The 18,588-nt window shown below is 43.2% G+C and overlaps 1 protein-coding gene across 1 annotated transcript; it reads right to left on the bottom strand.

The window, feature by feature from the left end:
• Positions 1 to 12,100: 12,100 nt before the first annotated feature.
• SHISA3 (shisa family member 3) lies at positions 12,101 to 15,675 on the bottom strand. The gene is made up of 2 exons (XM_052642361.1): positions 15,399 to 15,675; positions 12,101 to 12,540 (listed from the first exon to the last, which is right to left on the bottom strand). Exons 1-2 carry the CDS (start codon positions 15,673 to 15,675, stop codon positions 12,101 to 12,103), a joined length of 717 nt encoding a protein of 238 aa, XP_052498321.1.
• Between the last annotated feature and the right edge of the window lie 2,913 nt (positions 15,676 to 18,588).

Here is an 18,588-nt window from a genome sequence, read left to right as displayed (position 1 = left end):
ATAAATGTATTACTATCTCTCCTTCAGTAGTCATTTGCCCAGAAATTTACAAGAAAGTTTACCTCCAGTTCTGCTGTAAGATCTGCATGCCTGACTTTTCAAATCTAAGAGTGATTTGTAAAAACGAGTATTTCAAGGCATTTGCTACTAATATCTGTGATGTTGCACCTTTGGCCTTACAAATGCTTCTTTCTCATTTGTCTTGTCTATTTGTTCAAGTGGAAGTGCACAAGTGGTTATGTAACTGTCGTTACAATACTGATTTTTAAAACTGTACTTCTGTCTCCGTCCTTTCTAATGAGGTTTCATCATCATGGAGATTTTTCTTACAACCTGGCTTCTGCTGTAGATTAAGTGATGTCATTTTGTCTTTGAGTTTTCTTTTTTTTTTTTTTTAAGAAAAATGTACGTAAGTGTTTATGTGAGATTTCCAATACTTCTGTCGAGGTGTTTGAAAAACCATGTCAGATAAATGCCTGGGCTTTTGTAACATCTGTAGGCTCAGCTTTTTGTCCTGTGTTTTGGTTTTCCCTAGTAGTGCCCATTCCAGATGCCTGTTGTCCTTGATGGCACGCCCCAGGTTAAGGTGACTGCCCTGAACTTACAACCAAGAATAGCTTAACAGTTCACTTGTCAAGCAGCTCCCAAAATTAGTCACATGCTGCTAATTGGAACAAATAAGTAGTACTTTCCTCCCGTTTTAAAAACACCTATCTTATTCAAGCCTGTAACTTTACAAAGAACTCTGTTCATCATGAGTAGATTTTGTTAATATTCTTTAAAATATAGATTCAATTTAATTGTTTCAGCATTTCCAAGATATCTCCTGAAAATGCCTATTTTGCTATGCCAACAACTAATGGAGAAGGGGCTGTTTAAAAACCACAACCAGTTTTCTACGCTATTTTTAACATAATGCTTTCATGTAGAAATAAAAAAAATTCTAGCTTTCAGATACATTTCAGAGATTGAAGCAAACTTTTTGCCTTGTATTCAAAAGCCTGTTTGCCTTTAAGTGGACTTACCAGCAAAACAGATAGAACTTCCTCTTTAAAAAAAAAAGTCAATTACAATTAAGGAGAGAGGTGATTTTCAGATCACTCCTTGAGTTTAATCATTTCACATCTTTTTCACCCTTTTTCTCAATCTAGATTTAAAATTTTAGTCTATATATTATTTCCTTCTCTGAACTTTTAGCTCTTTAGTTACACGTATGCCTCCCACACTTTCTGCAAATAAGAGAGGTTATGACATACATAATTTGAATTTAAAAGGGTTAAGAATGTGACATACTTCACTCTCCACACCCTTTCCATTCGGAGTTCAGATTAAGAAAAGCATGAATTCAGATATGCAAGACCGCAGGCCTAAGAGTCTAAGATCATCTTCAAAATTCAGACGTCACAGTGTTTCTTACTGAATGGCTGTTCAGCGCATCTGGGCCTCCCTGATGACAGGTGAAGTCACACCACAAAAAAAATGGAAAACAAGAATCAAGGGAAAGGAATAAAGGTGTTTTTTTTTTAAAAAAAGAAGAATGAAGTACATCCGTCGGGAGAAACACTTAATAGCAGTTCCAGAAAAGGGCTGCTTCCATTTCCCCTCACCTCACAGGTGACATCCTTCTCCATAATTTTAATATAAAAATGTGATGAGTGTAATAAAACTGAATTTTCTGACTTAAGAAAACTGGAAGCTTTATTTTTACCTTGAAACATGATTTGTTTCTGTGGAGCTTTTCAACATGAGTGGAGGACTCATGGTTAATAATGTGAAAGAGCATGATCTGAAACATGACTGATTTATGCCTTTTTGTCCCATGGACCTGTTTTTGAGTTATCGACATTAAGTCAATCTCTTGGCTTCTCGGTAGGGAGTTGAGGGGTAGGCAGCAGGGAGTGACCACCTTGGTAAAACTTCAAAGACAGGGCTGCAACTGCAGTGACTGTAGTGTTAGAGAAAACCCTCCTTTTTTTAACCTTCCTAAGTAGGGTGAGGTGGGGGTGGGTAACACAGGTTTTACCAGGATTAAAATAAATAGTTGAAGTGACTTTTAATGTGTATTTCCTGAAATAAGGGACATTCTTCAATTAAAAAGTCCCTTATAGGGACTCTGGCAAATGCTAACACCATTGCTTTACAATGTTTACAGTTCAGAAAATACTACTTACAGCAGAAAATCCTCATTTATTTTGCATTGAAAAGTTGGAAGTTGCTTCTTTAGCATCGACTAGTACACAGTGATATTGAGCATGAACTTTCTAAATGTTTTATATATACATATAAAAATATATTGGTATCTCACACCCAGAAAGATGCTATATGGTAGAAAGTATGAGCAGGAAAAATGGTGTTTCTCAGGAATGTAGTAAATTTTAAATGGAATAAGCGCCATCCACCCTCCCACACAACACTCTGGCTGACATGAGCCCGCTTGGGCAATGTGGCAAAGTTAATGGAAAACTTCTTCTAATCAAGTCAGGTGACTGTGTATTATATTCAGTATTAGCCATTTACATGAATTGTGTGGTCACTGAATGGAATCAGCAATTCTCTCTTAATTTCCAAGGGGGAAAAAAATGAATTCAAGAAATCTATATTTATTCTGGTCATTACATTTTTATATTTTAATTTTGCAGTCCTGCATCCTAAATATCCAGTGTGAAAATCATGTGATAATTTGTTCTGCCTTTGTGTATGCTGTGTATCACTTATCTGTCACTTAAAATGTTCTTTCAGGAAATGAATACTAATATGAATGTACTAGATTGCATATTCACAAATTTTTATGTATAACAAAATCATCATTATTACAAAGCTAAATAATCATTAGTGTTTATTTTTGTGCAGTTTGCCCTTTGATATGTCCTGGTTCTAAGACTTATATCATCTGATAAATCTATAATCATGTACAAAATTTATTGAGCAAATTGCCACCCTATTCACATCATATGAACCAGGCCCATGGAATTCTTTTTGTAAATTATTTAATGTAAACACCATGCAGTCTGGTGCCTAATAAATGCTTTTTAATGATGAACATTTCTATAATGCCTCTTAAAGAGACCATAGTCTGATTTTTCTCACATTAAAATAAGTGAAGTCACTTGTGAAACTGTTATACTTTGCTGCATTTTAATTAACCTTCAACAGCTATTAAAATGGAATGTAAGTTGAATTTTGAAGGAAGGGAAATAAATGTTTTCCATTTTTCGTCTTGATTTATTTTCTGTATGAGAGCAGCTGTGTTTTTGATAGGTTTATGGTTTGCATGAATTAATATTTAAAGTGGTCTAGGCCAACGCATGGCTATTGCTGTAAATCTTGATGTTTATTTCTGCCTTATAAAATTATCTCATGGCCTACCTGAGACTTAATATTCAATGGACAAATTAACTGGTTCTCCACACAACTTTTTTTTTAATAAGTAAATTATTTTACAAACAAATTTGAACTAATTTAATTGAAACTTTTGTTTAGTTTGCCTCTAAGAACTTTTCTTAATAAAGCTCACAAAATTTCTCAGCAAATAAATCTCCCTTAAGTAGGACAAAAAAAAAAGCTAGATTTCATACTTGCTTACTTTGAATTAACAGCAACTTTCCATAGGTAAATCTGCTCTGGCAAAGATGTGAGCAGAATATTTAAAAGTACATGTTTTTGTTTCATAGTTCTAGACTAGAAGCCATAAATGCAGTAAATACTGTTTGTTGTTTGTTTTACTCCTTCAAGCTTCATTTTTCACATTTTCAAGTTTATTCGGTTAAAAAAAGAAAAAGGCAGCCTTGGAAGGCAGCTACTATGGAAAATCGCAGTTTGTATTCAAAATAAAATAGTATTTTCAGCTCCATGAAAAACCATTCCTGCTGAAACTGCTGTAGAAATTGTGACGCTGCATGAGTGGAGAGCACCGAACCTGTGATTCGAGTCGTTTTCTCAGGTGTGTTTATCTCGATGTTCAATGCACTGTTTTATAAATAGTTATTAAAGTCGAGTAATATTCAGTTCCACACAGTGTTATATGTCATTGGCCTTTTGTGAATGTGCATGTTTTAAACTGCAAATTTTAAACATTTTTGTCCTCTTATTAAAAATGAAATAAACTGTACCATTACATAAAGAAAAGTGTTCGTTTTAATTGCTAGTTTTAGAAACTATATTTCTTCATAAAACCTTCAAAACTGCTATAACTATAGTTTGAGAAGGTATATATCTGTTTAATAACAACGTTAACATTTTATCTACAACCCCAATGATAACTGAAAATATCCCTGCATTGTAAATCCCATTCAATGCAATATAAAAGTGGGGTATATTAACTCTAATTTTATAAGAGTTGGTAGTTCAATAATTATCAAAAAATAATTTTTGGACTTCCCTGGTGGTCCCGTGGTTAAGACTCCAAGCTTCCAATGCAAGGGGTGTGAGTTCAGTCCCTGGTCCAGGAACTAAGATCCCCACGTTCTGCACAATGTGGCCAAAATGATGACAATAAAAATAATTCTAAATAAAATTACTATATTTTGACTCTTCAATCAGAAAAGCCTCCAAGATTGTCCTCGTTACAGGTTTAAATCAGCCTGTAAGTCAACAACTAACTCATGGCTCCTTCTTTCACACAGGATGTTTTTAAGATTTCTAAACCCCACCGAAATTGTTTAAGTGTAATGAGAGAGTGGCCACATTTGGCCAATAAAATTTGAAGGAAGTAACCAGAAAATAGTCAAATTGCCACATGAGACAAAATATAGCAAAACCTTGGAAATGAGGACAAGACAAAATAATCACCATTTGATAAAAGGAACAAGGGAAACTGCAATTTGGAAAACTGTTAGAACAGGATGAGTTCACAGAGACCCATTGGGGAAGCAACGTGAAGAGCCTCTGGTTTCATCAGAGTGAAGGGCAGGGTATGCTTCCCTGCCTGGGACCCCGCTTCCCTCCCCACAACCTTTTCCTGGGGGCAACAATTGAGTATGGGTCCCCCATGCAAAATCACAGCAAAACAATGTTCAGAAAAGTAACCTGTGAATTATGCCAAATATTTTCACGTTCAACATCATCCCTCTTAAAATAAGCACCACCATGTAACACCACCATAAGGAAATAGCAAACTTGAAATACATAAACCCAGTACATCATCCCCATTTAAAGATTGTTTTTATGTGCTTAAGGCATCTCAGACCTAAAGCTTCTATTTCAGTATACAGAACCACTCATTTTAATGAAGAAAGATCTTTCTAACCTGGATCATTTCACTAGTAAGCTAATAAAAATTGTTGGAAAAAGTAATATTTTTTACTATTCAGTCTCTATTTCAAGTACAGACTATGTAACCAGCAATTCAAATGTAAACTCTTGTCAGAATAACTTCATTAGCAACTGTTTAACTGAAATTTTGAAAGTCTTACACATATAAAAATATGTGTGTGTTGCCTTAATAGTTTAACATGCTCGTAAATCCTTATTTTTCCTGAACATATACTAAATAAGCCTTTTAGGTTATGCATAAGTAAACTGATCCAGACCCAGTGAAATGCATCATACTCCTAATTGTGATTGTACATATTCTCAGGAAACTTTTTGGTTAACTGGTTTTAGAAAGAAATTTTCCTATAGATTTAACTCAATCTGGCAAATTCTCCATGGGGAATAGCTAAAAAAAAAAAAAAAAATCAATGAAAAATAGGGTGGAAAAATCGATGCATTTGGGACAATTAAAATTACAATCTGTTTGCTTTGAAGTGAATAAAAGCAAGTTTATTAAATATGTTTTTCTGAGTGCAGGGTGGGAGGGTGCTTGCTCTGTCTCAAACAATAAGAAGTTGGCCAAGTATCATAGGAGGCCATGGATTGCCAGGGACTAATTCTATCAAACCGCCGGGCCATTTTCTCTGTTCCGTGCCCTCCAATCCACGTTACCTCTCCCCTTCCACAGTACTCAGCCCTGCTTTTATACGTGAGATTTCATCTGCTTTCTATTATGTACCAAGGACTGATGACACTGCTCCCTCCCCAGGCCCTCCCCAGTGCAAGTCACTGGGGCAACGACTCTGACTTCTGATTCCTTAAGACAACCCTCAGCAGTAAGGTGCAATTAACATCTCCATTTTACAAACGAGAAAACAGACACGTAGGGACATAAAGTAGCCCCAAGTCTCTCAACTTATGGGCAACACGCCCAGAAAACTAACCCAGACACTGTGACTCCACAATTTACCTAAACCACCCCCTGGTCTCAGTTTCTCAGGCATAAAGAGAGAGATGTTTGCCGCTAGTGTTTTGTTTTGTGCTCTTTAATATTTTATGTTCCCGGAACAAGGCACCAATTCCGTGAATGGTTACAATCCCCTCTGTCTAAAGGGTGTGTATAATGTTACAGTCAACGTTACAACACTTCCCCAAAAAGATTTTCTGAAAAGTAGGTTGGAATTTTTTTTTTTTCCTAAGAAAATTAGGACTTCCTGGTACACGCCATAATGTAGTGTTTCAAAGCAGACAGTGGGCCTGGTTGCAAATCTTGGTTCTCTTATCATCAGCCTTGGGCACAGTGTTCAATCTTTCTGCTTTGATCTCTTTATCTGCCAAACAGGCATGGTAAGAGTCCCGACTTCAGGGTTAGGAAGATTAAATGATACATGTAAGACAACACACACATGGTGTTCAATTAATGTTATCCATTATCTGCAACACCTGGAGTAACAGGCAAATATGGCCTTGGAGTACGGAATGAAGCAGGGCAAAGGCTAATAGAGTTCTGCCAAGAGAACACAATGGTCATAGCAAACACCCTCTTCCAACAACACAAGAGAAGACTCTATACATGGACATCACCAGATGGTCAACACCAAAATCAGATTGATTATATTCTTTGCAGCCAAAGATGGAGAAGCTCTATACAGTCAGCAAAAGCAAGACCGGGAACTGACCGTGGCTCAGATCATGAACTCCTTATTGCCAAATTCAGACTTAAATTGAAGAAAGTGGGGAAAACCACTAGACCATTCAGGTATGACCTAAATCAAATCCCTTATGACTATACAGTGGAAGTGAGAAATAGATTTAAGGGACTAGATCTGATAGAGTGCCTGATGAACTATGGATGGAGGTTTGTGACATTGTACAGGAGACAGGAATCAAGACTATCCCCAAGAAAAAGAAATGCCAAAAAAAGCAAAATGGCTGTCTGAGGAGGCCTTACAAATAGTTGTGAAAAGAAGGGAAGCAAAAAGCAAAGGAGAAAAGGAAAGATATACCAATTTGAATGCAGAGTTTGAAAGAATAGCAAGGAGAGATAAGAAAGCCTTCCTCGGTGATCAATGCAAAGAAATAGAGGAAAACAATAGAATGGGAAAGACTATAGATCTCTGCAAGAAAATTAGAGATACCAAGGGAACATTTCATGTAAAGAAGTGTTCAATAAAGGACACAAATGGTAGGGACATAACAGAAGAAGATATTAAGAAGAGGTGGCAAGAATACACAGAAGAACTGTACAAAAACGATCTTCAGGACCCAGATAATCACGACGGTGTGATCACTCACCTAGAGCCAGACATCTTGGAATGTGAAGTCAATGGGCCTTAGGAAGCATCACTGCAAACAAAGCTACTGGAGGTGATGTAATTCCAGTTGAGATATTTCAAATCCTAAAAGGTGATGCTGTGAAAGTGCTGCACTCAATATGTCAGCAAATTTGGAAAACTCAGCAGTGGCCACAGGACTGGAAAAGGTCAGTTTTCATTCCAATCCCAAAGAAAGGCAATGCCAAACAATGCTCAAACTACCAAACAACTGCACTCATCTCACATGCTAGTAAAGTAATGCTCAAAATTCTCCAAGCCAGGCTTCAGCAATACGTGAACCATGAACTTCCAGATGTTCAAGCTGGTTTTAGAAAAGACAGAGGAACCAGAGATCAAATTGCCAACATCCGCTGGATCATGGAAAAAGCAAGAGAGTTCCAGAAAAACATCTATTTCTGCTTTATTGACTATGCCAAAGCCTTTGACTGTGTGGATCACAATCAACTGTGGAAAATTCTGAAAGAGATGGGAATACCAGACCACCGGACCTGCCTCTGGAGAAATCTGTATGCAGGTCAGGAAGCAACAGTTAGAACTGGACATGGAATGACAGACTGGTTCCAAATAAGAAAAGGAATACATCAAGGCTGTATATTGTCACCCTGCTTATTTAACTTATATGCAGAGTACATCATGATAAATGCTGGACTGGATGAAGCACAAGCTGGAATCAAGATTGCTGGGAGAAATATCAATAACCTCAGATATGCAGATGACACCACCCTTATGGCAGAAAGTGAAGAAGAACTAAAGAGCCTCTTGATGAAAGTGAAAGAGGAGAGTGAAAAAGTTGGCTTAAAGCTCAACATTCAGAAAACGAAGATCATGGCATCTGGTCCCATCACTTCATGGCAAATAGATGGGGAAACAGTGGAAACAGTGGCTGACTTTATTTTTGGGGGCTCCAAAATCACTGCAGGTGGTGACTGCAGCCATGAAATTAAGACGCTTACTCCATGGAAGGAAAGTTATGACCAACCTAGACAGCATATTAAAAAGCAGAGACATTACTTTACCAATAAAGGTCTGTCTCACCAAAGCTATGGTTTTTCCAGTGGTCATGTATGGATATGAGAGTTGGACCATAAAGAAAGCTGAGCTTTAAAGAATTGATGCTTTTGAACTGTGGTGTTGAAGAAGACTCTTGAGAGCCGCTTGGACTGCAAGGAGATCCAACCAGTCCATCCTAAAGGAGGTCAGTCCTGGGTGTTCATTGGAAGGACTGATGTTGAAGCTGAGACTCCAATACTTCGGCCACCTGATGTGAAGAGCTGACTCATTGGAAAAGACCCTGATGCTGGGAAAGATTGAGGGCAGGAGGAGAAGGGGACGACAGAGGATGAGATGGTTGGATGACATCACCGACTCAATGGACATGGGTTTGGGTGGACTCCGGGTGATGACCAGGGAGGCCTGGCCTGCTGCAGTTCACAGGGTCACAAAGAGTCAGACACGACTGAGCGACTGAACTGAACTGATTAACTGCATAGCTACCTTTCAAAATACAGAACTTCTGTTCTTCAGAGATCCTACAGTGCATGAGACAATTGGCCCAACAACTACTTGATGTCCATGAGCAGGACTTTGAAATATCCCTCCATTCGTATCAGTGGAAAAATCTAGTCCCATTTTATCTAAGTATTTTCTGCACTGCCTTAAATATACACTGAATTTTCCAGATATATAACTATGGTGCAGATTAAAAGAAGATCAAACTTTGTTTGGGAAAAAATCTCAGTAACAGTAGGGCAACTCTGGAGTGTAAATTGATAGTGTTGTAAACCTGCATAGGTCTGGACAGGGAGCTGTCACTTCTCAGTGATTCCTGGGTGAAGAGGTTCTCCTGTGAGTCATCTGTTAAATGTGCTGAAGCTTTTACATTATGAAATAATTCTCCTTTTCGTTCTCCTTTCTATTTACCATTAAGACATTATGTTGACTTTTTAAATATATGTGTAGTGAGCAATATGATTTAGGAATTTCACTTTAGGACAGTTAAAAGTGAAAGTGTTAGTCGCTCAGTCATGTCCAACTCTTTGCAACCCCATTGGACAGCAATCTGCCAGGCTCTTCTCTCCACAGAATTCTCCAGGCAAGAATACTAGAGTGGGTTACCATTCCATTCTCCAGGGGATCTTTGCAATCCAGGGATCAAATCTGGATATCTTGCATTGCAGGCAGATTCTTTACCATCTGAGCCACCAGCGAAGCTTGTGGACAGTTAAAGGCATGACACAAAATAGTTTGTTCTAAGGAAAACTCACTAGATCGAACAGAGTTAATAATCACTGTCCTGGAGAGAGGCCCTGAGCCTCATGCTTTACCTGTCAGTGGACTGTGTGCCCAGAGACAATTAAAGAAACCTCAAAGCTGGTGTTCCCTTACTGTTGGAATCTAGTTATGCAGATAGCTCCAGGACTGACTAGCTGTGGGATCGTGGGCAAGTTACTTCACTCCTGTACGCCTTGGTTTCCAAATCTATAAAATAGGAATTATAATACCTCCATGTTGCATTGTTTGCCGGGGCTGATGGAGGGGAAGAGTTAGTGCATATAAATATTTAGAATACTGTTTGAGTCATAAGAGTCCAGTAAAGATTAAAATAGCAAAGGAGCAGTATGTAACAAACATGAATAAAGCCAGCCTAATGACATGAGAGTGAATTCCAGAGCTTCACACAAATGTTTATCCTTTTACGTTCAGCCTTTCCTCCCTCCTTCCCTCTCCCGCTACCTCCTTTTCTTTCCTTCCTTTCTACCTTCCCCCCTCCCTCCCTTCCTTCCTATATTTATTCCTTAATTATCTGGTCTAACTTTGGGTACCTGGATTAGTTTCAGGAGGAAGCAGGAGACCAGAAGCCAGAGCTCCTGCCATCAGTTTGGGCAAAGGCATCTTCCAACTTGCTTCCTCAACTAAAAACAAAGAGTCAAAGCCAAATGACTTTTCTTAGGTCAGCATTCCACCTCTAAAGGATCTGTATTTGACAAGAGCTATTGAGGATGACACACAATAGTATGAACCCATATAAACCTGGGTTTCCAAAGGACACCCAAGGGGCCAAGAGGCAACAAAACTGAGGGAGATGGGCCACGCCAGGGAGACCAGGCAGAAGGCTGGTGGAAGGCAAGGACCCTCTCTGAAAAGGACCTCCTACCCCCGGCAAAACAGCACCCTTGGTGCCACATCCTCTTCATGCCACGAGAAGCCAAAATTCAGATTCTTATGAGAAATGCCCCAATTTTTAAATCTATGCAAATGACACAGCTCAGGATTGCAGCCCACAGGCTGATGTCTCTATAAACGCTCACTTCCTAGGCTGTTTTCAAGCGCCCCAGTGTAGAAAACAGCTTTAGAACATAATACAAAATTAATATAGATTTTTTTCATTTCAGATTATGAAGTGTTAGGTAAAGACATTTCCTTTTATTGAATAGCAGAGAATATCATTAAGGAGACAGAATGAAGCACTTTGATCTAAACTTTCAAAGAGGTTTCATGAAAACATAAAGCATTTTATTTATTCTAATCCAGCAGGATATATGCCCAAATATTTAGTCATCAGACATGGAATTCAGTGGCACTTAAGATACATAATATCAGATGATTAGAGCCAAAGCTGGACTTTGAACTCCACGCTTATTATTAACATAAAAAATTACAGTGTGACTACTAAATAATTAGTACCATCGTGTAGTAAATACATTAAATTACAAATCTTTACATTTGTACATAACTCATTTTACAAATAAATGTTTTAGGACCCAACTGTTCAACTTTCATTTAAACACTAAATGTTGCTGAACAAAACGTCTGCAATAAATATTCCCTTGGGCAGGTGGGGGAAATGCTTTTACATAAGATCTCTGTTACAATGAATATCTAAGTAAATATTTAAAATGTTAAATTTCTCATGCAGTTATTGAAATCTTCCGAAGACACTCATATTTCCAACGAAATTTAGCTACTGATTTAAAAAATAACTGTTCTCATGATGCTAATGTTATTCCCAGTTAAGTTCCTCCCCAAATTATAAACAGGCTGTTCACTGTCTCTTCAGTTTACTTAGCAGTTAATTTTTTAAATGAACCTTCGATAATTACAATCAGGTACAATTTCTCTGCTTATTTATGTATATATTTGTATTATGACTCACTAAAGAACTTATAATGAAAAAAGAACACATAGGCCTATGTAGGATAGCTGAGTTGTCCAATAAAACAGCTTTAGCCGATTTGTAACTTTCAAGTCGGACTACTGCATATTTTGAATAAAAGTAGCGTAAGTTGAAATGTAACAGTCACCATGCTTTCAAAGCCAGAAAGCAATTTTCTTCATACAGCCTTTCTGTGACTGCAGCCAGGAACCTCAAGACTAAGAGGCGCTGTATCTTCCTTGCGCTTTCCTCCATGACGTTGCTGGTCCAGGTGAAATTCTGTTGGGACTCCTGGTGGCCACGGCAGCAGCATCCCCAGGTGTGCCATTGCACTAGATGATGGATCTGTAGCCATGGCCTGTCAACTGGAACTGAAATCTGGACAGCTCTTCCCGGGCAGCGGGGGCTCCTGCTGGAGCGGATAAGCGAAGTACTGGGGTGACACCAGGAATCCGGACGGCTGGGTCAAGTGGATTGGGTGGCCTGTGGTGTAAGGTGGGGGTGGTGAGGGCACCAGGCAGCCTGGTTCTGCCCGGGCAAAGGAGAACCTTCGGATGGAGCCCCCAGTGGAGCTAGAGCTGGTGGCCGTGCTGGACTGCCTGGAAGGTGCCCTGAGGTTCGTAGAAGTCAAGATCATGGGGAGAGTCTCTGTCTGATAGCTGCGGAGTGAGAAGCGGATTGGCTGCTGCGAGGGTTCCTTAGGTCTCAAGCAGGTGCAGCAATAAATAGCCACTAAAGAGCCTAGGATGATGAAGGCAATGAAGATGGAGCCAACAATCAGGAAGGGAACGTAGACAGGCTCTAGAAGGCAAAAACAGGCACAGGTACTCGGACGAGAGATTCCCAAACTCTGGGCTGCTCACGGGTAGGAGGTGGAAGGTCTATTCAACCACCTTGTCAGCCCGGCTTCTCAGAGCTTGTTACTGGTAACCTCTGAATTGCAAACTGTGATAACAGAATATTCTTGCTCCTAGCAGGGAGGAAGCAGCCTGATACTGTAGACTCTGTTAGCAATTAGCCATCATATTGCACATCTGGAAATCAGAAGGAACAGACTCTATCCGCCTGTCCACGCACTGGAGGGAGGGAAAAGATGAGTTTGGGGGGTTACCATAACACTGGCTTTCAATCCAGGTTTTAGGAGTTTTATCACAGTGGGGTGCTTAAGGATGCTAAGGGTGAAAATCCATCTCCTATCCAAGAATCTCTGATCTGAGCAAAGCGAGCCGGACCTGTTAAGTGAAACCCCCAGGATTTTATAAGACTACAGAAAGAACAGTATAAAGAAATCCATAGCAGGCCCGCATTAACTGTGTCTCCTACACATGACAGACTGTCCTGTCTGGATACTTCTTTCCAGAAACAATTTGGGATGCCTCCACCAGCCATCATGCTCCTGCCTCTCGATCCCCACTCAAATTCTGGGAAGGTCAGACTGAACTTTAGCTAGACTGAGGTGTGGTCCTTGGTGTTGGTGACCCACACTTTCTGGGAGTGCACCTTTTTGACACAGTTAACCCCAGTTCCCTTCTCTTTCTAAGGCAGACATAATGTTTCCACCCAGAGGCACCTCCCAAGCAGTCCTCCAGGTGTGGCCCCTGCCTGATAGAGCTGCCTTGGAATGCAAACCTCTGGCTTAGAGGTAGAAGAAAGCAAATCTGCATTGACTAAGACCCTGCTGCTGCTGCTGCTAAGTCGCTTCAGTCATGTCTGACTCTGTGCGACCCCATAGATGGCAGCCCACCAGGCTCCCCCGTCCCTGGGAATCTCCAGGCAAGAACACTGGAGTGGGTTGCCATTTCCTTCTCCAATGCATGCAAGTGAAAAATGAAAGTGAAGATGCTCAGTCGTATCGGACTAAGACCCTACTGTGTGCCTATTGTAACCCTTTGAGGCAGGAATGATATGGTCTAGTTTCCAGATGTGGAAACATATTGGAGAGTTGCTGAGTTTCCCAAAGACACACAGGCAAAGAGTGACAGGGAATTATCCACCCTAAGATCTGTGGGCTCCTGGGAGTAAGCTCTTTCAGGTGCCACCCACTCTGCCCTGTCTTACTAGAAGAAGGTTACTACTACTTCTACTACTAGAAGTAGTAGAAGGTTACTAGCACTTCTTAATACTTCTTGCCCTGCAGAAGGCAAGTCTAAAGTGACTACTCACTCAGCACCTTGCTGAGCATCCATACACTCATTTATTTCACAGCCTAACTCCTCTGAGACCAACATGCCCATTTTAGAGTTGAGAAGAGGCCCAGAGCAGTTAAGTAACTTGCCCCAAATGACAAGCTGGCAAGGGAAGGTCCTGAGGCTTTGTCAGACCCCAGGCTGGGTGGGTGCAGAGATTGGCCCCTCTCCTGCCACAGAGCACTGTGGGAGGCCAGGATGGGGTCCCCGAGGTAGACCCGGCACTTGGCCCTTGCTTTGCAGAGGGCGAGTGACTGTAAAGCCAGTTTGTACTTTCGGAACAGGCCAGGCCGCCTCCGAGTTCCCTACTTTCCACTGAACATCTTTCCCCCAGAAGCCACTTTCTCAATCCTCTACACTGGTATTTTGCCCTCCAAAGTCAAATTCCTTGAAGGTCTAATGGAGTTCTAAGGTGGGACCCCCTTTCCTCTGGATTGTCAGTCTCGGGGGACTGGAGCTCCAGTGCCGTTAATCATCTCTCCAGCCTCTCCCACCTTGCCTGGGGACTGTCTTTGGCCCGCTTCAGACCCCCGCTCTGGATTTCTGGGGTGTCAGGCTCTCTCTCGGCTCCCCCCACCCCGCCCCTGTCCCCGCTCCTCCGGTTTCTCGGCCATAAAACCATCGCCTGGAGCTCTAAATGGTCTCCCTGAAGTTCCGATTCAGGTGGAAAGTTTTTTGTTTTGTAAGGTGTAAAGTTCCTCTGCTGGGGTTGTGATTTATTCTGCTCTGAAGTAAGCGGAAACTTGACCCGTGTTTTCCGACGTGAGAATAGGGGGCGGGGAAGCCCCTGCGACCCTGGTTTCTAAATATCCAACCGGAGGACCTGGGCATTTCTGAAAAGCGTGACAATAGGGGGTGGGCCGGAGTGGGTAATTCGATGCAGAGAAATGAAAGGAAGTCGTGAGAATGGGGCTTAGAAACACTACCAAACGGCCACACACACACACACACACACACACACACACACACACATGTGGCTTAAGTTCCTTACCGCCGTGGGGCTACAGATAAACGCACCCCAAGAGTTGCGTTCCCTGCGCCATCAGCGCTCCTCAAAGCTCCCGGAGCTCCCAGGGCGCAGAGTAGGGCACCCTTACCAACTCTGAAAACTCAAGTCCAGCCTGGTGCGGCCCCCACAGCCCTTCTTTGAAATGTCGTGAGCGCCCAGGGCTCTCTCTTTCTCCCCCTGAGTCACTGGGTGCAAGCCCCGCGGTCCTCGCGGTCCGTTGCGAACTAGTTCCTGGGCAGACCGGCGGAGACCGCGTGTGGCGGGAATCGGGACTGCAAAGGAACAGCGCCCCTGACCTGAAACGCGACCACCCACTTCTCCCTTGATCCCCCCACTTTCTGGCGTCCCCTTTGCGCAGACCCGGGAAGGCCTGGCACGCCTCTTTGCGCGCACACCGGTCGGCACACACGGCAGCCCGGCCGCGCGGCCGGGCAGGGTCTGCCCCACCTTGGGCCCGTACTCACGCGCCGTGATGCCCGGGTGCTCCAGCTCGCCGCGGTCGTTGGTGCAGCCGCCCTGCTCCAGCCTGGCGTCGGCCGCGGCGCAGCAGTAGCGCAGCGCGCAGGAGCCGCAGCAGATGGTGGCGTCCAGCGTGTCGAAGTCCTCTGGGCACTGGAAACCCTCGTGGTAGTTGCCCTGCACGTCCACCCAGCCGTGGCAGTACTCTCCGGGCTGCTGGGCGCCCGCCGGGCCCCCGCGCAGCCAGCCCAAGAGGAGGCAGAGCGCCAGCAGCGCCCCCATCGCCGCGGGCGCGCCGGGCGGCCGGGAGGGGGACGCGGCTGGAGAGCGAAGGGCTGAGCCGGGGCTCCGCTCGCCCCGCGGTTCCGCCTCTCCGGGGGAGCGGCCTGGGGAGCTACCCTGGCGGCCAAAACCAGTCCCCTGGGGGTTAGCGGGGGTCAGGGAGGAAGCAGGGGCTGCGCGGCGGGCTCAGCCGGCCGGGGGTCGGCATGGTGCGCGGGGGCGAGTTGGCGAGGGCCCGCGGGAGGCGCCGGCCGAGGCTGCGGCTCGGGCTGATGCTGCGGTCCTTTGCCCCGCTCATAACTCTCCGGGTGCGAGGGGCTCGCCTAGCCCTCGGCCACCTCCCACCCCACTCCTCACGGGAGCCATCGCGTCCGGGGCTGGCAACTCCCGGGCCGCGCAGCACCTGGACTCGCCGCCGTCGCTGGGTCCAGAGCGGAGCCCAAAGCAGGAGAATGCGAGATGCCCACGTAAGGGGCTTCGGGACAGGCGGCCCCTCGGCCCCCGCCCCTGTCTGTCACGGGAGTCAGCCTGGCCGGGCCAAGTACAAACGGCCTCGCGGTTGCTGACAGCTCTGCCTCCACGACGTCCTTTAAAAAGGAAGAGGGAGGGGGAGACAGCGAGGGTTATGAGAGAGTCCGCCTCCCGGGTCGCGCCGCCCGAGCGCGCGCGGCGCTGCTGCGTGTCCTGCGCGCCCTCTGGTTCGTGCGCCCTCCTCCGCCTTTCCCGGGCCACCTCCTCCCCTGGCACTCCCCCGGGACTCGACTCGACCCTAAACGTGGGGGATCAGGCCCTCTCCACGCACACACGCACACACACCCCGCATAGTCCTGCAAACTCTACAGAGGTCCAAGGCCTCCGGGTCTCCGTATACCCACGCGAGTTGGCGCGCGAGTGGGAACCTGAGGTTTGCTTTTTGATTCATGTAATCAAACATGAATTGGGCGGCTGAGGTTGTCGAATCATCTGATCCGGCCTCGTTCCTGGGACGCCTGTTCTAAGGGTTCCGGGCGGATGGCGTGACTTTTTGGGCCCGCCACATTTGCGCTGCGTTTTCCCCCTGGGTTTCCACTTTCTCCAGAAGGGACGGCAAGTTTGACAAATGCGCACACACTCGCACTCTCCGCCGTCCCCACAACCTGCTCGCCGCCGGGTGAAAAATCGAAGGTCACCTCCGCCTGCCCGGGGCAACTCACAAAACCTCAAAGAGCACAACTTCTCCATTCGCGCCCGCAAAGGATATAAAAAAGCAAAATTAATGATAACTGAGCAGATCTGAACTTCTGTTCGGGCAAAGAAACACATTTATTTAAATGATGTGTCCCCCGTGTGCTATTTTCAGGGGCACTGCGCCTTTAGCCGGGTAAGTGCCCTATGAAACTGGCGTTATGTGAAACCTGGGCTCAACTCAAGAATTTATTTTTACGGCATCTTGAACTTCCTCTCATCATTTATTGGTTCGCGTGAGTATGTTCCGCGTATCTCGACCTATTTGTCCAAGGAAACGCTGAATGCCTGTGTCACTGATTTAGATGTTGGCAAGTTGAGTGAAACAAAAAGACAAAGTTTGCTGCTCACCAGCCATGAAAGTGTGCGGTCAAAAGCATTCACCACGCTCGCGCTCGCGGCTTCGCGAGGGTCCGAGTCGGTTCACAGAAGCTTTCTTTTTTTTTTTTTTGGTAACTCAATAAAACGGTTTCTGTTTTAAAATATAAGTTCAAGTATATTACAAGGAAAGAGTTACTTCTGATTTCTGACTTTAAATATAGGGATTAGCATTTAGTTATAAGAATGTAAAAATAATACCCAACATTTCAGATGTTAGGTGGGACTGTGTAAATATTTAACTTTATTGCTCTGTTAGATATTACGTGGGACAATAATATGCTATTTAGTAAAACCCAATTAAGTTCCAGCTTTTATCTACAAACAAACAATGAGACAGTATTTCTTGACTTGAACTTAAGCATATGGGAAATTGTTTTTGCAGAAATTTCTTAGGTACTGTGTTTTTACTTACAAAAAAGAAAAGTCTTTGCCAGACTTAAAGAGTTTTTTTTTGTTTTGTTTTTTTAAGGAGTGTTGTTTGGATTGTATAAATCCTGAGCAGTTAAGGAAGAAAGTCATGTGGAACCACACAGCACCAGTGAGATATAATGATCTTGATAAGATGATAAAACTACAAAGACATGTTTACTGCTAATAACTTTCCCAGAACCACACCTCTTAATAATATTTTTGTTAAATTTAGAGGAATTCCATGACATCACAACTACACACAGTTCCAAAGCAACCTCTGCTAGTCCCCCAAGGGTCAAGTTTCTCTCATTATCCAGCTGTTCTTTGATAGCATTAATATTTTAGGGAATGATTTGTTGGCACGTACCTCCTAATAATTACATTCTCTGTGCCACATTGGGATTATTTTCCTTAGGACACCGGTTATATATAATTAATTCCCTCTTTCAAAGCTCCTGCCTATTTGACTTATTTAGAAAGCATTTTACTCAAATTTAGTTGGACATTTACTCATAGAAAATAACCACACCTCCAAATTACTTGATACTCCTTAGATCTGATGTGTGTGAGCATGAAAGCAACTGTACACCACGCTTTCTTTTCTCTGTCTTGATCCAAAGTACCTTTAAACCATCATAACTATCAGCTCAGGGGGTTTGCACTGGAGAAAAAATGTGTTGGTTCCTGTCATAGAAACTCTCTTCAAATTGCACACTTACAAATTTCTACTGCAAAAGCAATGCTCTCAGAATGCTCTTTGAAACAAGAAGATAACATGCATTCCCTTTGGGGTTTATAAGCATCCAAGATTGCTGTTATTTTGTTACTACTTGAATAGTAAAGGAAGATTAAAAAGTTCTCATAGACCCCCCTCAAAGACTCAAGGCAGAGGACCTA

Source organism: Budorcas taxicolor, chromosome 6 (genome assembly GCF_023091745.1).
Source record: "Budorcas taxicolor isolate Tak-1 chromosome 6, Takin1.1, whole genome shotgun sequence".
Classification (NCBI taxonomy): domain Eukaryota; kingdom Metazoa; phylum Chordata; class Mammalia; order Artiodactyla; family Bovidae; genus Budorcas; species Budorcas taxicolor.
Note: the sequence above shows the minus strand (reverse complement) of the source record. Positions and strands in the feature narration are given on the sequence as shown.